This window comes from Hyperolius riggenbachi, chromosome 6, assembly GCF_040937935.1.
Source record: "Hyperolius riggenbachi isolate aHypRig1 chromosome 6, aHypRig1.pri, whole genome shotgun sequence".
Classification (NCBI taxonomy): domain Eukaryota; kingdom Metazoa; phylum Chordata; class Amphibia; order Anura; family Hyperoliidae; genus Hyperolius; species Hyperolius riggenbachi.
In genome coordinates, this window is record NC_090651.1 from 66907059 (window position 1) to 66926018 (window position 18960).

The 18960-nt window shown below is 46.1% G+C and overlaps 1 protein-coding gene across 5 annotated transcripts in view; it reads left to right on the forward strand.

The window, feature by feature from the left end:
• The window catches only part of CDC20 (cell division cycle 20), a 24915-nt gene extending 6918 nt beyond the window's left edge, over positions 1–17997 (forward strand). For all 5 annotated transcript variants that reach the window (XM_068239440.1, XM_068239439.1, XM_068239437.1 and 2 more), the window contains exons 2-11: positions 1592–1809; positions 3183–3328; positions 6785–6881; positions 8335–8463; positions 8536–8732; positions 10578–10672; positions 13279–13510; positions 14250–14375; positions 14468–14585; positions 17748–17997. In XM_068239440.1, the coding sequence (XP_068095541.1) occupies positions 1602–1809; positions 3183–3328; positions 6785–6881; positions 8335–8463; positions 8536–8732; positions 10578–10672; positions 13279–13510; positions 14250–14375; positions 14468–14585; positions 17748–17923 (1524 nt within the window). In that variant the 5' untranslated portion in view covers positions 1592–1601 and the 3' untranslated portion in view covers positions 17924–17997. The remainder of the gene's footprint in view (positions 1–1591; positions 1810–3182; positions 3329–6784; positions 6882–8334; positions 8464–8535; positions 8733–10577; positions 10673–13278; positions 13511–14249; positions 14376–14467; positions 14586–17747) is intronic.
• Positions 17998–18960: the final 963 nt, after the last annotated feature.

The window sequence follows — 18960 nt, forward strand, 5'->3', positions numbered from 1 at the left end:
AATCAATCTAATGTATTGATCAAACATGCTGGAAATCCCAGGCTGTGATGGTCAATCAGGTGGGCAGTGAAAACTGAGTGATATTGTAATGAGTGAACCCCCAAATGGTAAATGTAATACCCCACCACCAGTGCTTGTGCATTTAGATCTCACTAGTGTCTGGCTGCTCCTGCTTCCTCAGTCGCACTCCACACACGTCATGATGGGGAATGTTCTCCAACTGGATGGCATAAACAGTGGGGTGGGACAGGGAATTATTTCATGTACAGAGTTCCCTGCCAGTGTACCTGGGCACAGGTACAGCACTAGTGCTATAATGCACACCCTGTGCAAGAGTAATTCAGGGTTGACAATCGCCGGACCCCAAATTACTCCTCCCTTGCTGGGGGGGGGGGGGGGGTATATAACTTTGCTGGCAATGTGATCGGCAGCAGGGTGAGCCTTCATTCGGCTCGGCCAGCTCACTGGCGGCGTAAATATAATTTTATTATGTAGTGTACATAATGCATGGTTTAACTAACCTTGGTCTTCCAGTCCCCTGTACTCAGTTTCCTCGGCTGTCGACTACTGCACTTGCATGGTCCCAGCTGTGCATACCCACCGATCTTTCTGCACCTGAGCAGTTTATTAAGACTAACCCATGTACGAAGAGAGATCCTGGCTATGGGACCATGATTGGGGTGGTGTGCATGCCAGGGACCGCACATGCACATTAGTCCACAACCTGGCTGGATTGCACACTCCACAGTGGCAGAACAGAGGAAGCTAACAGGCTACAGGGGGCTGGAAGAAGACCTCTGTAAATATACATTTTGCTATCATAGCCTCTTTTTTCTTTTAAGGAGACACTGTAACTAAAAAAACAAACAACCGCCCCCCCCCCCCCCCTTCCCGTGGGATACTTCGGAAGGAGGAAGCCTCTGGATCCTAATGAGGCTTCCCCATCCTCCTCCCCCTTTCATTCCACTGCTGGCTCCTCTGAAACCACAGCCGACAAGCCAGTAGCGCCTGCAGTATTTGCCTTTCCCAGCTCCAGAGCATACGCAGTAGTGGCTTTCCGTTTAGGCGCAGGTGGAAATAACCAAGACTGACTGGGTCTGCTCTACTGCGCTGGTGCGATCGGTCTCTGCTGTTTCCACCTGAGCCGAAATGGGAAGGTGTGAGGATAAAAAAAACGAAATCCACTTTACCTGGAGCTTCATCCAGCCCGTGGCAGCATGTCTGTCCCTCGCCGCAACTCTGGTGTCTGCCGTTCCCCCTCCGTTGCAGGTGCTGACCTCGCCAGGTCAGCATCTGCTGTGAGCGCATAGTCGCGCTGCTTGTGATCACTCGTGTGGTCTGGAGCATTCTGTGCAGTACTTCTGCACCTGTGCAGAGCGCTCCAGTCCATGTGAGTGCGATCACGATCAGCGTGGCCTTGCACAGGTGCAGAAGCTGACCTAGCAAAGTTGGCATCTGCACCAGAGAGGATCCCAGGAAGCCCCAGGTAAGTAAAGATCTTGTGGGTTGTTTTTTTTTTTTTTTTCCTTGCACCTCCCTTTATCTAGCTGAAGGATTTAGTTTTCTGACCACTGATTGTTTTCTCTTGTAGATTTGACACCATGGCACACTTTGTCTTTGAAAATGACATCAACAGTATTCTAAAGCTGGATACGCCCATCACCAATGCTCCACTGGCACGATGGCAACGGAAGGCGAAGGAAGGAACTTGTTCTTCGGCGAACACCTCTGTAAACACCAGTGTCCTCTCGCCAATGAAGGCATCAAATCGATCTCATAGCTCCAGCAAGACCCCTTCAAAAACTCCAGGTGCACTTTCTTTCCATTGGCTGTGATTTTAGTGAGGTTCACAAAGGTTGCGGAACAGCCACGGATAGGGATTTTCACCAGAGCCTGAAGATATTGGCTGCCTTGACCAAGTATCAACTAGCGTGTATATGCAGCTTAAGTCTAATTGTGTTGCAAGCCGCTTTACTCAGTCTGTACTCTGCAGGTTAACGATAAAGGCAACACTTTACCTTTAAAAAAAAGTCTTTATTGCAAAAAGGCATCCTTAATACATTGTCAATCCTGAGGGATACTCTTGTCCCCCCCCCCCCCCCCCCCCCCCCCTACTCTTCTCAACACCACATACTCCTCTACCAAAAACACCCAGTGTGGGTCTGGTCAGGTACTGAGCGAGTCATATTTCTGACTCTTCGGAAGATGCTGAATAGGCGGGGGCTCATTCAGGAGGAGTGTCAAAGGAAGAAAAAAACTTATGCCTTATCGGGGCAACCTTAACTAATTTTGCTTTTGTCAGACTATCTGACATTGGCACTTTCATACATGACTCATTTGTCGGACATAATCTTACACTTCAAGACTTGCAGGTGCTGTGGATCAACTACTCCGCTCGCTGACTGCCATCTTTGCTGCATTTGCTCCATTGTACAGGTGCCACTGCCACAGTGTTCTCCCCAGAAATTTTTTCCTGCAGGGTGGCATGAAGTAGCCGGGTGGGGCGAGGTGACAGAATACAGGGCTGGTGCTTCTGTGCAAAACTCTTAACAGCAGAGGAGGAAGTAAGCCAATGACAGCCGGGTGCTCACCAAAACAAGCTGGGTGGAGCACCCGGCTAAAAGGGCCTGGGGAGAACACCGCGCCAGATCTGGATTGCTACAGAATTCTCCCCCAGCTGGAGTGCTGCACAATACATGCATGCAAGGACAGAGTAACCATGCGAGTCACATCCTTGCTCTAAAGTGAGGAGACACACAACCTCTGCATCACCGCCAGTCCTTTTTCCAGATTGGCTACATCCTTCTCCTCCCCTCACCCTTTATCACCTTTTTACTTCATAGTCACTTTGCTACAGTCTTGGATAAAGAGAAAGTTTGCCACTTTTGGTTAATGACCTAACATTTAGACACAGGTGGCAGCCTCTACAGTGACCCACCAAGCTGGGTAATACTGGCTGCATTCTTGTTGTAGTTTCACTTCCTGTAAGATCACAGAAGATGCCATGCAGCACTGGTTTGAGAGCTCCCCTAGTGTTGAAGCTTGTGTATCATAGATCTTCCATTGTATCAAGATTAGAGGGGGATTCTGTGAAGTTTAGGCCTTTTTGGTCTAAAAAATGGGGGCGGTTGTAGGCATGCCTGAAAACTGATGTACTAAACTGTCCTGGCTTATCCTTTCAGGGAAGTCGCAGGGAAAATCACAGGTCACACCCTCCAGAGCTGGTGGAGATCGCTTCATTCCCAATCGGAGTGCTATGCAGATGGATGTAGCAAGCTTCCTTCTGAGCAAAGAGAATGAACCTGCAGACCAGTCTCCAACTAAAAAGGTGCAGTATAGCTTCTCACTGCTCAGTCTACATTGACTAAGGCCTTGTTCACATTATAGGCGTTTTTGTAAAATTTTAAGCGCAGTTGATTTCCAAAGTCTCCCGGAAAGCGCTTGTGCAATTTATTCTCTGAGAGAGTTCATATCAGACTGGTTTGTTTGTGATCCGCTTTGAAAAGCGGCGCTTGGGCCATTTTTTAGGCAATTTTCCTCAATGGAAGGTATAGGAAAAACCAGGGCTGTGAAGTCGGTCCAAAAATCCACCGACTCCGACTCCTCAGTTTAGGATTCCACCGACTCCACGACTCCGACTCCTCTAATTTGCATATTACAATTTTGTTGATTAAAAGTATGTAACATGAAATTTGTCTCTTAACTGCCAACGCTTAGGAATTTTACAAGACAACTGAAGTGAGAAGGATATGTAGACTACTATATTTATTCCCTTTAGACTAAAACTAGTCCTTGGCAAGAGTACTTGTAAAAGGTACAAACCGGAACAAAGAACATCTATCAGGCCCTAAGCAATGTAAGTGTGGGTACATGTAAGAGTGATGTGCAGGTACTCTGCAGGGGAATGAGGAGATTGTAAACAGACAACACCTCTGTGTTCAATGTGCACAGCATTCTCAGTGGATTCCCTGCAGCTCTGTGGGGAGTGCATATGTAGAGTATAGTACTACTGTGTAACAAAGTAAACCTGAGACAGATGAAATTAATTTTTTTTTTTTTTTTTTTTTTTTTTAATATACAAACCTGGGGCTTCCTCCAGCCGCCTTCAGGATGATCAGTCCCTCGTTGTCCTCCTCCACCACCTGGATCTTCTGCTATGAGTCCAGGAACTTGAGCCAGTCGGGCGTAGTGCGCATGCACACACTCCGCCGACAGGAGCATACTACACCTGTGCAGCACTATTGCGCAGGTGCAGAATGTTCCTGGCTGTGGGAGCGGCATTCGGCCGGACAGCGCTGACTGGCTGAATTACCAGGACTCGTAGCAGAAGATCCGGGTGGTGGAGGACAGCGAGGGACTGATTAGCCTGAAGGGGGCTGGAGGAAGCCCCAGGTATGTATAAAACTTTACTTTTCATCCGTCTGTTACCCTTTAATTTGTAGTCACCAAACCAAATTTTAACATATCATATTTGATTTCATCAGCACAGGGAGTGCATACATTTGCATAAATCAGCATCAATGCAGAATTATTTCCATCTCGTTGACCATCTCTATTAGTGACACGGCTACACATCAGGCTTTATTCTTACAGCATAGATGTTGTTTAGTATATATGAGATTCCTGTGTACACATCATATATACTGTACAGTCACATTCAGATATGTATATCTGACCTTAAAAATACGGGGACTGCTTTATTGAAGCAGCACAACTAACTAATTTTGATTGGTTTATTTCATTTTTGTGGACTAAGCACAGCTATTACTGTGTGTATATATAGTGTATATATACATTATTTTAATTACTATTATCTGAGAAATAGAACATTTTATCATATTTTCTATTTTAATTAGTTACAAATTCATTAGGAGTCGGTGCATTTTTTTCCCAACTCCGACTCCAGGCACCCAAAATTGCCCGACTCTGACTCCACGACTCCGACTCCACAGCCCTGGGAAAAACGCAAAACTCTCTCACAATTGCTTTGGAAAAATATTGCGTGAGTTATTAAAAAATACACTGTATTCCAGATTAAAAGACGGAAGTGCTCTGCAAAAGCGCTTACAATACGCCCACAAACTAGCACGCGCAGAAAATAACCAGAAAACGCTTTAAAAAATGCGGGGGAGGGGGGGAAGCCCACCGGACACACACGAGCCGAACGCAATGTGAACAAGGCCTAAGGGTTTTTTTTCCTGGCTTCTGATATCTGATTTGCTGTGGGTCAGTTTAGGTAGTTTTCCCTATGCAACGTAATCTCGACGTTCTGTTTGGCTGTCTTATAACCTGTCCAGTGTTGTGAAATGCTTAGATGTAGTCTGACACACTTTGGTGCTCTCTCTTCTTAAAGCGGATCCGAGATGAAAAACTATTACAAGTAACTTGTCTATATATCTTATCTAAAGTTTAGTTTAGTTTACACAGAAAATCTAGCTGCAAACAGCTTTAATAGAAAATTATTTCTTCCTGTGATACGACAGCAGCCATGTTTGTAAACATTACACAGAGGCAGGCTTATCTGTATCTTAATCACTCAACCTGTGAAAAAAAACCTAATCCCCCTCCTCCTCTGCCTCTGTAATCAATGGCTAGTAACACCACCTCCTCCTGCCCAGACTGAGCTCCCATGAGCCCTTGCTACTGCCAAGGCTCTCTGAAAACCTGTGGGCATGGTTTATTTAGTTTTTAGGGAATTAGAGTATTAAAACAAAGTATTTGGCTTAAGAAATGCCCTATAAACAATTGGAAAGGAACACAATTATGCAATGAGTAAAATTTCACCTCGGATCAACTTTAAAGAGACACTGAAGCGAGACTAAATCTCGCTTCAGGTCTTATATATAGCAGGGGCACGTGTGCCTCTGCTAAAACGCCGCTATCCCGCGGCTTAACGGGGGTCCCTTCACCCCCAACCCACCCCCCGCAAATGTTGGTCGGAAAATGGTCGCTGGAGATATCCTTCCTGGAGGCAGGGCTAACGGCTGCAGCCCTGCCTCCCAGCGCGTCTATCAGACGCGCATCGCCGCCTCTCCCCCGCCCCTCTCAGTGAAGGAAGACTGAGAGGGGCGGGGGAGAGGCGGAGATACGTGCTGACAGACGCGCATGGGGCAGGGCTGCGGCGGTTAGCCCTGCCCCAACCAGGAAGCGCTCCCCCGCTGCACGGAGGGGGTTTGGGGGGACAGAGACCCCAGTTAAGCCGCGCTATAGTGGCGTTTTAGCAGGGGCACGCATGCCCCTGCTAGCTATGAGGTCTGAAGCGAGATCTATTCTCGCTTCAGACTCTCTTTAAGTACATATTTTTTGATAGATTAATATGCTAATGGCACATCAGTCTTTTGGCAGCTTACAGGTTGCACATAATGCTGGCCATGCACTGATTGACCTGTTGATTCTTAGATTCAAATAAGTTCCCCCCCCCCCCCCCCCCCCCCCCCCCCATACACTAGTGTCAATTATTTTTCCTTTTAATCGATCAGAGCCTGTTTTCGATCGCCAAACCAAGCGCCCTTATGAATCCGATCTAGTATAGGTTGATTGAATACAAATTGAAAAGCTCTGGAATCATGTTCCACCGATTGAAATAACCCTATATACGCCATCCATTCATTTTAAGGATTTGATCGAATATTAATCTATTCTATATCAAAATGTGAAAACTCTAATAATTTTTTGATCAGTTTTATTATGATTATTATTATATTAATTGCTCGAAGTAAAAAAACGACCAGTGTATGGCCACCTTAACTTTTTTTTTTTTTTTTTTTTCCTCCTCCCCTTACAGGAACAGCAGAAGGCCTGGTCTGTCAATCTGAATGGCTTTGATGTAGAGGATGCAAAAATCTTGCGCATGGGAGGAAAACTGCTAAACGCACCTGAAGGTTGGTGGAGATTCTAACTCTGCAGTCATGTGACTCTATGCTTCCTTTTGCGCAGCAACTGTAGTCACATGACTTGCTGCTTTCCCAGGAGTACAGATGGCAAATGAGATTAGTTCGGCTTTTGTGCATATTGTATGCAGCTTTGGAATTTTTAACACAAATTGATCTGCAATGGGATCCCAATCTAGAGCAGCTACAAACATTAGTCCAACTTTAGGAAGCACTCAGTCATAATGAAGCAATGGGCCTAGTTCACAAGTAAGTGATAAACACTGAGATATGAAGTACTCCTGCTCTGTCATCAATGGGTGCCCCGATCTAGCAAGGAAGCTTGATCCACCTCAGAGAGGGATTGGCAGTCAATGCTGCACCCCTTTCTCCTCAACCTGATGGAAAATGCTGGTCTGGATCCAGTTTAATCTGCCACTACATTATGGTGTGGGGGTTCGGGCAAATCTGGACCATTGTGCAGGCTTCACCATAGCAGCAAGGTCATCCACCCCAGCAGAGCTCCAATTAAACCTGAGACCTTGACATCAAAAGGTTTTATACTTTCCTGCAGCTTCCTCCATCCCCTTGTAGTCTGTGGACTCCCTCCATCTGCTTTAAAGGAATAGTCAGGCGCAAAAGTTTCACTTACCTGGGGCTTCTACCAGCCCCATGCAACCATCCTGTGCCTTCGTAGTCACTCACTGCTGCTCCAGTCCCCTGCTGGCAGCTAGTTTCGTTTCTGCCGACCTCAGGGTCGGCGGACCGCATTGCGTACATTTTTACGCATTCCCGCTGGTGCAGGAAAATTAACGCATACATTTTTAAGCGTTAGTGGTGGAATGCGTAAATGTTTACGTGTTGCATCACTAACGTGTAAAAATGTATGTTTATACCTGTACTCCCTCCCTCTCCCCCAGAGAGCCTATCAGCACTATCGTCTCTCATAGGCATCAGCCTATGAGAGGCGATCGTTTTGTAAGCCTCTGCTGGGAACAGCTCAGTGACAGAGCTGTCCCCGTACAGTGCTGCTGCAGATCGCAGTTTGTACAACCGTTAAATTTTTTTTCCCAGCAGCCTTCTAGCCATGATCGGGGGCTGGCAAGCTGATGTTTGAACTCCACCATTCAGCGGGGATGCCTGCGCATCTGGGCGCACGATCCCCCTGCATAACACACCCCCAGGACTTGATGCCAGTTGGGGTTACGCAGTCCGGGGCAGCCACCTTGTGGCCCTCTATCAGCTTTAGGCGGTCGTAAGTTGGTTACATTTTGTTTTTTACTAGATTTAAAAAAACATTTAGCTTTACACGTGTGGGAATTGGATGCCCAATTCCAAGCTGCATACAACTTACATGCAAGCTGGAAAAACGAGGATCTGCTCATCTTTACCTCTGAAGAGACTTTGATCTAAATGGTGATGCAATAGCTGCTTGCCATTCTTCTGACTCTTGAACTCTTTGCAGGTTACCAAAACAATTTGAAAGTTCTCTACAGTCAAAAAACAACCCCTGGATCCAGCAAAAAGCCCGGCCGATATATTCCTTCAATGCCGGACAGGGTCCTCGATGCCCCAGATATCAGGAATGATTATTGTAAGTGTAAGCTGACCAGTGGACCATAATGTGTAGGTCAAGGAGCAAAATCTGATTGCTGTCTGTTTCCAGATCTAAATCTGATTGATTGGAGTTCACAGAACTTGCTGGCAGTAGCTCTGAATGATTCGGTCTATCTGTGGAACTATGTTTCTGGAGACATCGTCCTCCTTCTGCAGATGGAGAACCTTGAGGAGTATGTCTCCTCAGTTTCCTGGATTAAGGAAGGCAACTATCTGGCAGTGGGCACCAGCAATTCTGAGTTGCAGGTGAGTGGAACTGTGTACTGCAGTGTATCTGTTAGTGGTTGATGTACTGCAGGGATACCTCATCCAGGATTCTGAGATTAATCTGATTTTAAAGGGAGTCTGAAGCAAAACTATAAAAAACTAACCTAAGGCGAGGTAAGGCCATGGGTTCTAGAGTCTTCCTGTTCCTCTCCTTGTCCCCTCATTCCTGCGCTGGCTCCCGATTAGTCTCCAACTGATCGGTCAGAGATTACTCTCTGCTGCCTGAGACTTTAGAATTCTTCGGGAGCCAGAGTGCTACCATAGATGGGGTGCATGCGCTGTACAGAGCCATCCAACTTCGGGAGCACTCGGGCTCCCAAAGCCTCCTGCAGCAGGAGATTAGAACCAGGGACTGAGGAATGGAAAGGCTCATTAGGACCCGGAGTCCTCCCTTTTACTTAGGTGAGTAGGGTTGTATTTTTTTTGTCTTGCTTCATATTTGCTTTACTAAAGGTCAACTATTGTAAAATATGTAATGTACTTTTCTCATAAAGTATGTCCGTCCATTAAAGGTTTTCCTGAATCCATGTCTTGCCACGACGCCCTGAAGGTATAGTCTCTCCACTGCATCAAGGACAATAACTGCCTCTGCCATTCATCCAGTGTGTACAGCAGCGAGCGATCCGCCAAGCAGATCGTGGCAGCCAATGGGACGGCTTTATTCTGCCTGCCATGTAATGTCACACCTGCGCTGCTGTCGGCCCTCCACAGTGCCACAATACATGTAGTTAGCCTTCAGGCTAACTACACGTCTGTACAGCCTCAGCGATGTCGCCCGAGGGATTGTATCCTGAACCCTGTCGAGCGACATCTAGTGTGTGTATGGGCCTTTTACTGTGTTTGGGGAAACAGAATAGATTGTGTTCTGTAATTTTAAAGTCTCAAATGGCTGTCTGATTTTTATTGCTGTGCTTTTTCCCAGACATTTGAGCTCAATGTATTCGGCTTTGTTCACATTATAAATCTCAAGCGCTGAGTGCTTTTTAAAACTAGTGAACTCTTTGACCTGGAACTGAATATCTTTAATGTAGTTTGTAATGAAAAGCAATCCCAAAATCGCCTATCAAAAACACTTTTTAAAGCGCAATGCTCAGTGAAATTTATTGCACAAGCGCTTTTTAAAAACGCTAGTGCTTGAAAATAAGAATCTCAAAGCGCTCAGTGTTAACAAGCCCTTAGAGACCTGTAACTACTAGTGTCTTCCATGTTCTCTCCCCTTTCTCTCACCTGGCTGTTAAAATGTCAACCTTAGTTCTTCAGCCTTACAGTCAAAGGATTGTGAATCTAAACTGTCTTAAAGGAATGATCTGTGGTACCAAAAAAAAGTTCCACTTACCTGGGGCTTCCTCCAGCCCGGGGCAGCCGTCCTGTGCCCCCGCCGCAGCTCCGGTGACTCCCGGTCCTCTTCGCTGGCGGAGCCGACCTCGCCAGGTCGGGCTCCGGGTCGGCCTCTTTTGTGCTCCACAGCGTGGGTCACGTGGTCCGGCCGACTTCATCTGGATGCTACTGCTCAGGCGCAGATGCAACTGGGCCTGCGCAGTAGCGCCCAGATGACGTTGGCAGGACCACGTGACCCGCGTCAGAGCGCAGAGGCCGACCCGGAACCCGACCTGGCGAGGTCGGCTTCACCAGCAAAGAGGACCGGGAGCCACCGGAGCTGTGGCGGGGGCACAGGACGGCTGCCCTGGGCTGGAGGAAGCCCCAGGTAAGTGGAACTTTTTTTTTTTTTTTTTTTTTTTTTTCCGTGGATCATTCCTTTAAGCCCACCTCTGTTAATAACCAGTGACTGTCTGAGTGACTCTGAGCTAATCTTGTTCCCTTCAGCTCTGGGATGTTCAGCAGCAGAAGCGTTTGCGCAACATGGTCAGCCATTCATCTCGTGTCAGTGCTTTGAGCTGGAACAACCACATCCTATCCAGGTAAGACTTGTCATTTTAAAGACCAACTGCACGTCTGCCAGGCTTTAGATGCTCCTTCACAGCCATGTAGGTGTAGTGTTGTACAGACATTGAAGCAAACATGAAGTGAAAATTATTGCATCTATAGTTTTAACTAGACAGGCAAAAACTGAGCTGGAAATTTGGGCGCATTCAGAATGTGAATTACGGCTATATCGGCACTCAGGCAGATATGGCACCCAAATTGCAATAAAGCAGCGTTGGCTGGCAGCCCAATTCTCTTTCCCAAAAGTGGCCTGAAGGGGAAAATTATGGTAATTAACGTCACCAGGACTTTTGCAGGAGCAGGCTGAACCTTTTTTTTATTTTTATTTTTTTGGTTTTGTTCACCCTGCATCTAAATTTTTCCGGCATCTTATTGACATGTACACAGTTGTTTGCCTAAATATGACACCTTTAGTGGTTTAGGATACGTGTGGCATAGTAAAGTATTGCAGATTTACTTTTTCCAGCCTCTAGAAGTCTGTTCCTCTGCACAGTTCCGTAGCCACCCAGTCGTCAGCTGTGACTACGGAGTGGGCGGCAACCCAGCCAGGTCAGACAGAAACAGAATAGCCTGAATAAAAAGGTAGTGCAGTTCCACCCCAGAGCAGCACCAGGGTTTTTAAAGGAACAATTTCACCTTATTCTTTAAATCACAAGTCTTTCAGGTTGCGGATACAAGGCGTAGACCTAATTCAGAAATCCAATTCACAAAAAGACTGCCTGACTAGTGTTTCATGGTCAAAAGCTGCTTCCTCAGAGGCACACAGTGTACATAAACATCAGGTGCAGGTCATAGGATAAATGCCAAACCGCAATCTGTGATTGGGTCAAATAAGGGCAATTAAACCCAGCCAGGTCAGCAGCTTCTGTGCATAAATGCGCTAGGAGTGTTCTGCACTGTAGCACTGCGCCTGCAAGGACTGCTTCTGGCCATGGGAGCTCAACATATCATGTTACCTGTCAGCTCTAGTCTGAATTTTTTTTTTTTTTTTTTTTTTTAACACGTTACAAAGGAATGGCTTTGGCAGAAATGTTTGTCAGTTTGCCTTGTCACTTAGTGTCATCGGAAGCTGGTTTATTCAAAAGAAATCAATCGTGGAAGATTGTGGCTTATACTGAAAATGGGGTGTCTGCTTCACCTGTCAAAGTTGTTCTATGTAGGGCTGTGGAGTCCGAGCTGGAGTGGGAGCAATTTTGGGTACCTGGAGTTGGCGTCAGTGGTTTCATAAACGGAGGAGTTAGGAGTTGCGTGGTGTGTTTTTTTTTTTTTTTTTTTTTTTTTTTTTTTTTTTTTTCTACAAACTCCACATCCCTGCTTCTATTTCATAGGGAATTAGACATTAAACGAGTGAGAATGCACAGCATTACATTAGCAAGAGACTTTCAAATCACTGGTGCTTAGAAAAGCATCTGCAGTGTGAACCACCCCTTAAAGAGAACCCGAGGTGGGTTTGAAGAATGTTATCTGCATACAGAGGCTGGGTCTGCCTATACAGCCCAACCTCTGTTGCTATTCCAAACCCCCCTAAGGTCCCCCTGCACTCTGCAATCCCTCATAAATCACAGCCGTGCTGTGAGGCTGTGTTTACATCTGTAATGTCAGTCTCAGCTGCTCCCCCACCTCCTGCATAGCTCCGGTCCCTGCCCCCGTCCCTTCCCTCCAATCAGCAGGGAGGGAAGGGATGCAGGCGGGGACCGGAGTTCTGTATGAGGCGGGGAGAGCAGCAGACTGACACTATAGAGATAAACACAGCCTGCTCTGACAAGCTGTTTGTCAGCAGCGTGGCTGTGATTTATGAAGGATTGCAGAGTGCAGGGGGACCTTAGGGGGGTTTGGGATAGCAACAGAGGCTGGGCTGTATAGGCAGATCCAGTCTCTGTATGCAGATCACATTCTTCAAACCCACCTCGGGTTCTCTTTAAGCACTGTTTGAAACAAAATGACACTGCTTATACCCCTACTTAACTACAATGGTGCTGGAAAAGAACCGTTCCTTGTCAGCAATCCACACTAGTAATGGAGACTAGTCCTCAACAAACTGGTGACTCCAAATTTAACTATTAAGCTGGCCACTAACGGTCCAATTTCTAGCGAAAAATCGTTCAAGCGATCAGAAATTCTGATCGGACGAAAAATCGTTCACTACACCATCAACTAACCAATCCTTGCTTCCTATCTATCACGACCACCAAGAAAATCCAAATTTTCGTTCGACGAAAATTCATTCGGGCGACATTTTTTTCACTCGTTCATAATCTATTGTGTCCACCAATGGAGATTATTTACAACCAATCCAATCAGAATTTCTGATCGTTCTAACGATTTTTCGCTAGAAATTGGACCGTTAGTGGCCAGCTTTATTCTTTCTTAGAAGTCAAGGCAGGACAGGCAGAAATAGCTGACATAATTCAGACAGCAATAACTTAGCCTAAAACTGACACGTTTACATGAGATGTACATACCTGAAGCCCACCTTGGTACACGGATGCCTGATTGACTTTTAGTATCTGTAACCTCCCCTCACTTTTAAAATTTGGAGTGAATAGTAAACTAAACATTTTTGTGTAACTTTTGTTTTCAGTGGCTGTCGCACTGGTCACATCCATCATCACGATGTCAGAGTTGCTCAGCATCATGTGGCCACACTGTCTGGACACTCACAGGAAGTCTGTGGCCTTAAATGGTCCCCGGATGGCCGGTATCTGGCTAGTGGCGCAAATGACAATCTGGTGAACATCTGGCCTTCTACCCAGGGTGATTCTGGAGAGTTTAGTCCTGTACAGACCTTCACACAACACCTGGGTGCCGTCAAGGTGAGACCCTCTGCAGGAAAAAGTGCTAACTGGCACAGGTGGCCTGTGGTTTTGTAAACTGGGTTACTGTTGTGGAATGTGGCCAACTTGCCATTTTGACCTGGAAATAAAAATTTGGCTGATTTGGGTTTAAAGGAATACAAAGATGAAAGTAAACAGATAAACAATTGCATCTATCCTTCTAAAATTACTACAACTGTAAAATCTATGAACCCTTTTCTGCTCTCCGAAGTTATTTTCTGCCAGGGCCCAATTGGAAAAACTTGCTCGTGTTCCTGATTACTACTTCAGGCAAAGAAGGGGAGGGGGGAATGAAGCAGTTTATGTGCTTGGCATTGTAAATAGTCTTTCATCTTCTTGTCCTTGAAGCTGTCCATGGTCAGCTGGATAGTGTACTGGTAAGACTTTTTTTTTTTTGTTTTTTTTGTGGGGTTTGAGTCCTGTGACAGTATTTTAATTCCTGCTCAAGCCAGTATGTGGTAACAGTAAGGAATCTTTGGGAAAGGCTCCCTAATGATCCTGGTTGCCCATGGAGTGCGCTTTTAAGTAGCTGCAGCTCTGGCGCTTTGAGTCCACCAGGAGAAAAGTGCAATATAAATGTTGTCTTGTGCAATATGATTACGAAATGGGTGGGAAAAGTCAATTTTATGTCATGCCATGTTTGCACATGTGCGACATTGTCGGGAACACAAACGTATCCTTTCCAAATGTGAGTACTCACTTTAGTTTATTGTCTTAGGCGGTGTCCTGGTGCCCTTGGCAGTCCAATGTGTTGGCAACTGGTGGTGGTACAAACGACAGACATATCAGAATCTGGAACGTCTGTTCTGGGACATGCTTGAATTCAGTTGACACCCACTCCCAGGTAACTGACTTGATCTGTGACTACTTGCTCTGTCTAGACCTCTGACTTTAGGTGCCACCTTGTGCTGAAATCTCACCACGTTTTCTTTTCAGGTGTGCTCCATACTGTGGTCCACCAATCACAAAGAGCTGATTTCTGGCCATGGCTTTGCACAGAATCAACTTGTGCTATGGAAATATCCCACAATGGCCAGAGTCACAGAACTGAAAGGTAAGGGTAGATGTTTTGTTGGTGCTATGTAATGCTGAGATGCATTTTTCTGCCCATGTGAGACTTGTAGAGCCGTGTAAGTGGTTGTCTTGCCTGTGTGTCTGATTCAGACCCTGCTAGCTGAGGAAACTGGGCACATCAGCCCAGGTACGTATCGGATTGCATCATGATGGGTCACAGGAGCATCCTGCCTAGTGACAGGGTTCATCCCAAGATGTGGGAGGTATATTGTAAAGCTGCTGAGGACATGTACCATGGTGTGCTGTGTATTGTCTGGGTTTCCGGGGGGGTTTGGCATGCACTCTGCAGACATTAGTCATGACAATGCTTGCAGACTGCGATTCCATATGACATGTATGTGAACCTGAGTGTAGCTTATTCATTGGTCATTTTTAACGTGACAATAGGTATGTTGTATTTGTAAAGCACTGTTGATGACCTCGGCACTACATAGGGTCATGAATACATACTTTAAGGGCCTTTTTCCTGTACCCTGCGATTTTGATTCTAATCACAAGGTACATGAAACTGCAGCAGCAATTTCCATTAGTGTGATCCGATTGCGATGTGATTTTGGTCAAAGCACGATAATCGTCCTGCCATGTTTTGTATGGGATTGAGCAGTACTATGAGTATAGTAGCTCAATCACATGGTGGAAATTGAAACTCTATTGCATTTCATAGTGGAAAAGAGCCCTAACTGCCCAATAGAAGATCTAGTCCATACCAGAGTCTAACAACTCTAAGGTAATTTGTTCCTCCCAAATTGCTATGTAGGGTTAAACTCTACATCCGGCACTGCAAGGTTGATGCTTTTTACAGATGCCATGCTGCCACATGATTAAAGGATACCTGTAGGCACTAAAGTTTTATACTTGGAAGGCTCAACGGGATGCAGACCCTTTCCTCTGTGTCCCCTGCTGAGCAGTAATCTGACTAGAATACCAAAGAAGCCTTCATATCTCCTGAAGGCTACAGAAGTATTCGGTCTTCAGAGGCGTGGCTGCCGTACTCTGTGGACTCAGTACAGAGCTGCTCATATTCAGACCTGAGTACCTCCAAAGCCTTCTGAGGAGACCTGAAGATGCAGCCAACGGGGAAATTTTATCAACTGCGGGAGAACAAGCAGACCAGGAAGTAGGCCTGAACGATTTTAGGAAAAGATTGAATCGCACGATTTCTGTCAGATTGCGATTTAGATTCACGATTTTCTTCAAACAGCTTGTAATTTCACAATGTGTGTGTCTCTCCTTCCTTTGCTTTGAGAGTCTCTGCAGGCTTGTCAATCAAGCTTTGCTTTGGCCAGTTTATCAAGCCTAGCCTTTCCTGCAAACACAATTATACCTTTGCACAAATTTACTGTGCCCCACTGCAGCAAACAGCTATGCAGAATAATCGCCTCAATTTCACATTCACAGTACCCCACTGCAAACAGCCGTGCAGAATACTAGGTTGCCACAGTCAGTCACAGCACAGTCATCAGCATTATCACGCTGACACGCTGTGCAAAGGAAGTGGAGGCAGTGCAAAAAAGTTGATTGACAGGCTGCCCGGCCAGCTAGTGATGTGGACTCGGGAGGCTGAGCTACGCGTGATTGAGAGCCTGTGGGCGGAGTCTGCCGTCCACCCAGCCAATGACATGGAGGCGCTGAGAGAAGTGAGCCGCCGCGAGAGACTGCAGGCGGAGTCTGCTGTCCGCTCATCTCATAGGCTGCAGGCACGGAAGTTGGGGAGAGAGTGAGCCGCCTCCATCACCGAAAGGGACCCGCGAGTAACACCCGCTGAGCCGCCGCTGCACGGAGCAGCAAGCTGTGCACAGCGGGAGAGGGGACTGCCTGCAGAGGGGGACGAAATCGCTGCTATGACGATCACGGAATCGCTGTTTCCGTGATCGCGATTTCGATCCCCAAACGATTTTTTGTTCAGGCCTACCAGGAAGGCTCTATAGAATCCAGAGCCTTCCTTCTTAGCTGAGGGATTATTTTGTTTTCATTTGGTGGCTTCAGATATCCTTTAGTGTATAGAGCATGAAAACGTGCAAAGTGGCACTACTTGTACAGGCCACTATAATTAGATTCTACTTTAAGGCCCCTTTCACAGTGCGACGTTAAAGTCGCACGTTAGAAAATGTTCCAACGCAGACTAACGCACAGCATTGCAAAGTCTGTGCAACCTTCACAGTGCACACGTTGCGTTGTGTGTAATGTGTAGCAATATTTAGAAAGTGCTGCATGCTGTGCGTTTAGCAATACATTTGCTGCGTTGTGTTGCACATGCTCAGTAATGTTTGTTTTTTAAATGTAACTCATGCGCCGTTTTCATTCCATCAGTATGCGATGAAAATGGCACACCTAGAGACACAACGTAGTACAAAATAACGTCCAAATTTATAACCTACATGCGCTGCGTTAGGGGCACGTTGTGCGACTTTAACATCGCATCAAACGCACCGTCCCACTGTGAAAGGGGCCTTATGCCTTTTTTTTTTTTTTTTTTTTTTTTTTTTTTTGCATCCATTAACCACCCTGGCGTTCCATTAAGATCACCAGAGCGGCTGCGGGAGGGTTTTTTTTTTTTATTAAAAAAAAAAAAAAACTTTCATGCAGCCAACTGAAAGTTGGCTGCATGAAAGCCCACTAGAGGGCGCTCCTGACGCATTCTTCTGATTGCCTCCGGCAATCAGAAGTAACAAGGAAGGCTGCAATGAGCAGCCTTTCTTGTTTGGCTTTCCTGGCGACGAGCGGAGTGACGACGTCATGGACGTCAGCCGATGTCCTGACGTCAGCCGCCTCCGATCCAGCCCTTAGCGATGGCCGGAACTATTTGTTCCGGCGGCTGGGGGGGGACCCTCTTTTGCCGCTGCATGTGGCAGATCGCCGCGGCGGCGATCAGGTAGCACACGCGGCTGGCAAAGTGCCGGCTGCGTATGCTGCTTTTTATTTGATCAAAATCGGCCCAGCAGGGCCTGAGCGGCACCCTCCGGCGGTAATGGACGAGTTGAGCTCGTCCATACCGCTAAGGTGGTTAAAACACTATTTACTTTTTAATTGAAATTTGGTTTCCAGATGAGAACATTAATGCTCCTGTCCTAAATTACTATTCTTTATACAGCTGTATGTGCTTTCCTAGGTTTTTCATAGTTTGCAATTTTTCTTCCCTCAGGGCACACAGCACGGGTTCTTAACCTGGCCATGAGTCCTGATGGCAGTATGGTGGCCTCTGCTGCAGCGGATGAGACCCTCCGGCTATGGAAGTGCTTTGAGGTGGATCCAGTCATTAAGAAAGAAAAGGATAAGGCAAGAAGCAGTAAAAGCATCATTCACCAGAGCATCCGATGAGGCGTTACCACTGCTGGGTTTTTAACTTGTCACACAATGTACATGTAATTAAAATAAACTTGTTTTTTATTGTATAGTTGAATTGTAAATGTATCAGGCAAATCAGCTTGTTTTTGAAGCGCGTTCGTGGACTGTTCTTGAAAGTGGTTGGTGCCCAATAATCGCTGTAAGTAGTAGAAAATCTATATTTATTAGGCAACACTTTTTGTATGAACCATGTTCAATTAAACTGTTTTTAATGTGCTGGAATTGTGCCACTAGTAAATGTCATTCTGGCTTACATCTGTAGCTCATGGTTTTATTCCCCAAGCAAAAGTCACACTGTAGATTCTGATCTTAACTGCTCTTTATCTGGTGGAAGAATTTGTAGCAAGCATTTTGATTGGCCAGTTAAACCTTAAAGCCCTATTCAAAAACTTCAGTGTTTCAAAAGGGAATGGTTATTAGAACCACTGTTAGGGTTTTGTGTCCCCAAAGGGGAACATGTGACAAAAGTGACAGGTGTCATCCCTTTCACCTAATCTAAAACTTCAGAAATGTATGAAGGGATTTCAAATATGCCGTTTATGGAAAGTGTATAGTCTCCTCTAACAGCTATTGTCTGTCAAATTGTTATAAGAGGATGGGTGCTGCTTAAACATTGGACATGGTCAAGGTGGGAGTGAGACTAGCAGAATGGGTGGTTAATTGTCATTTTAATGGGGGGGGTTGTTTTCAAATTTTGGCTGGCCCAAGTCTTAGCGGTATGCAAGCTGGAATTTGCAGGGATGGGCTCATCTAAACAAATGTTCAGATCTGGCAATCCTCTCAACAATTTTCTCACTGCTTACTTGGGCACTCCTGGATCTTGGATGTGCTGTACACTTTCCTTGCTTTGAGCCAAGCCCAATCTAACGTTTTCCACAAGGAGGGATAGAACTTAGCATGGGTTTACTTGACAAGCACTGGAACTCCAAGGGCTCAACAGGTGGAAAGAAATCTGCAGGGATCCACATTCCAGACACTGAGGTGCTGCACTTGGGAACTTTACACATTTA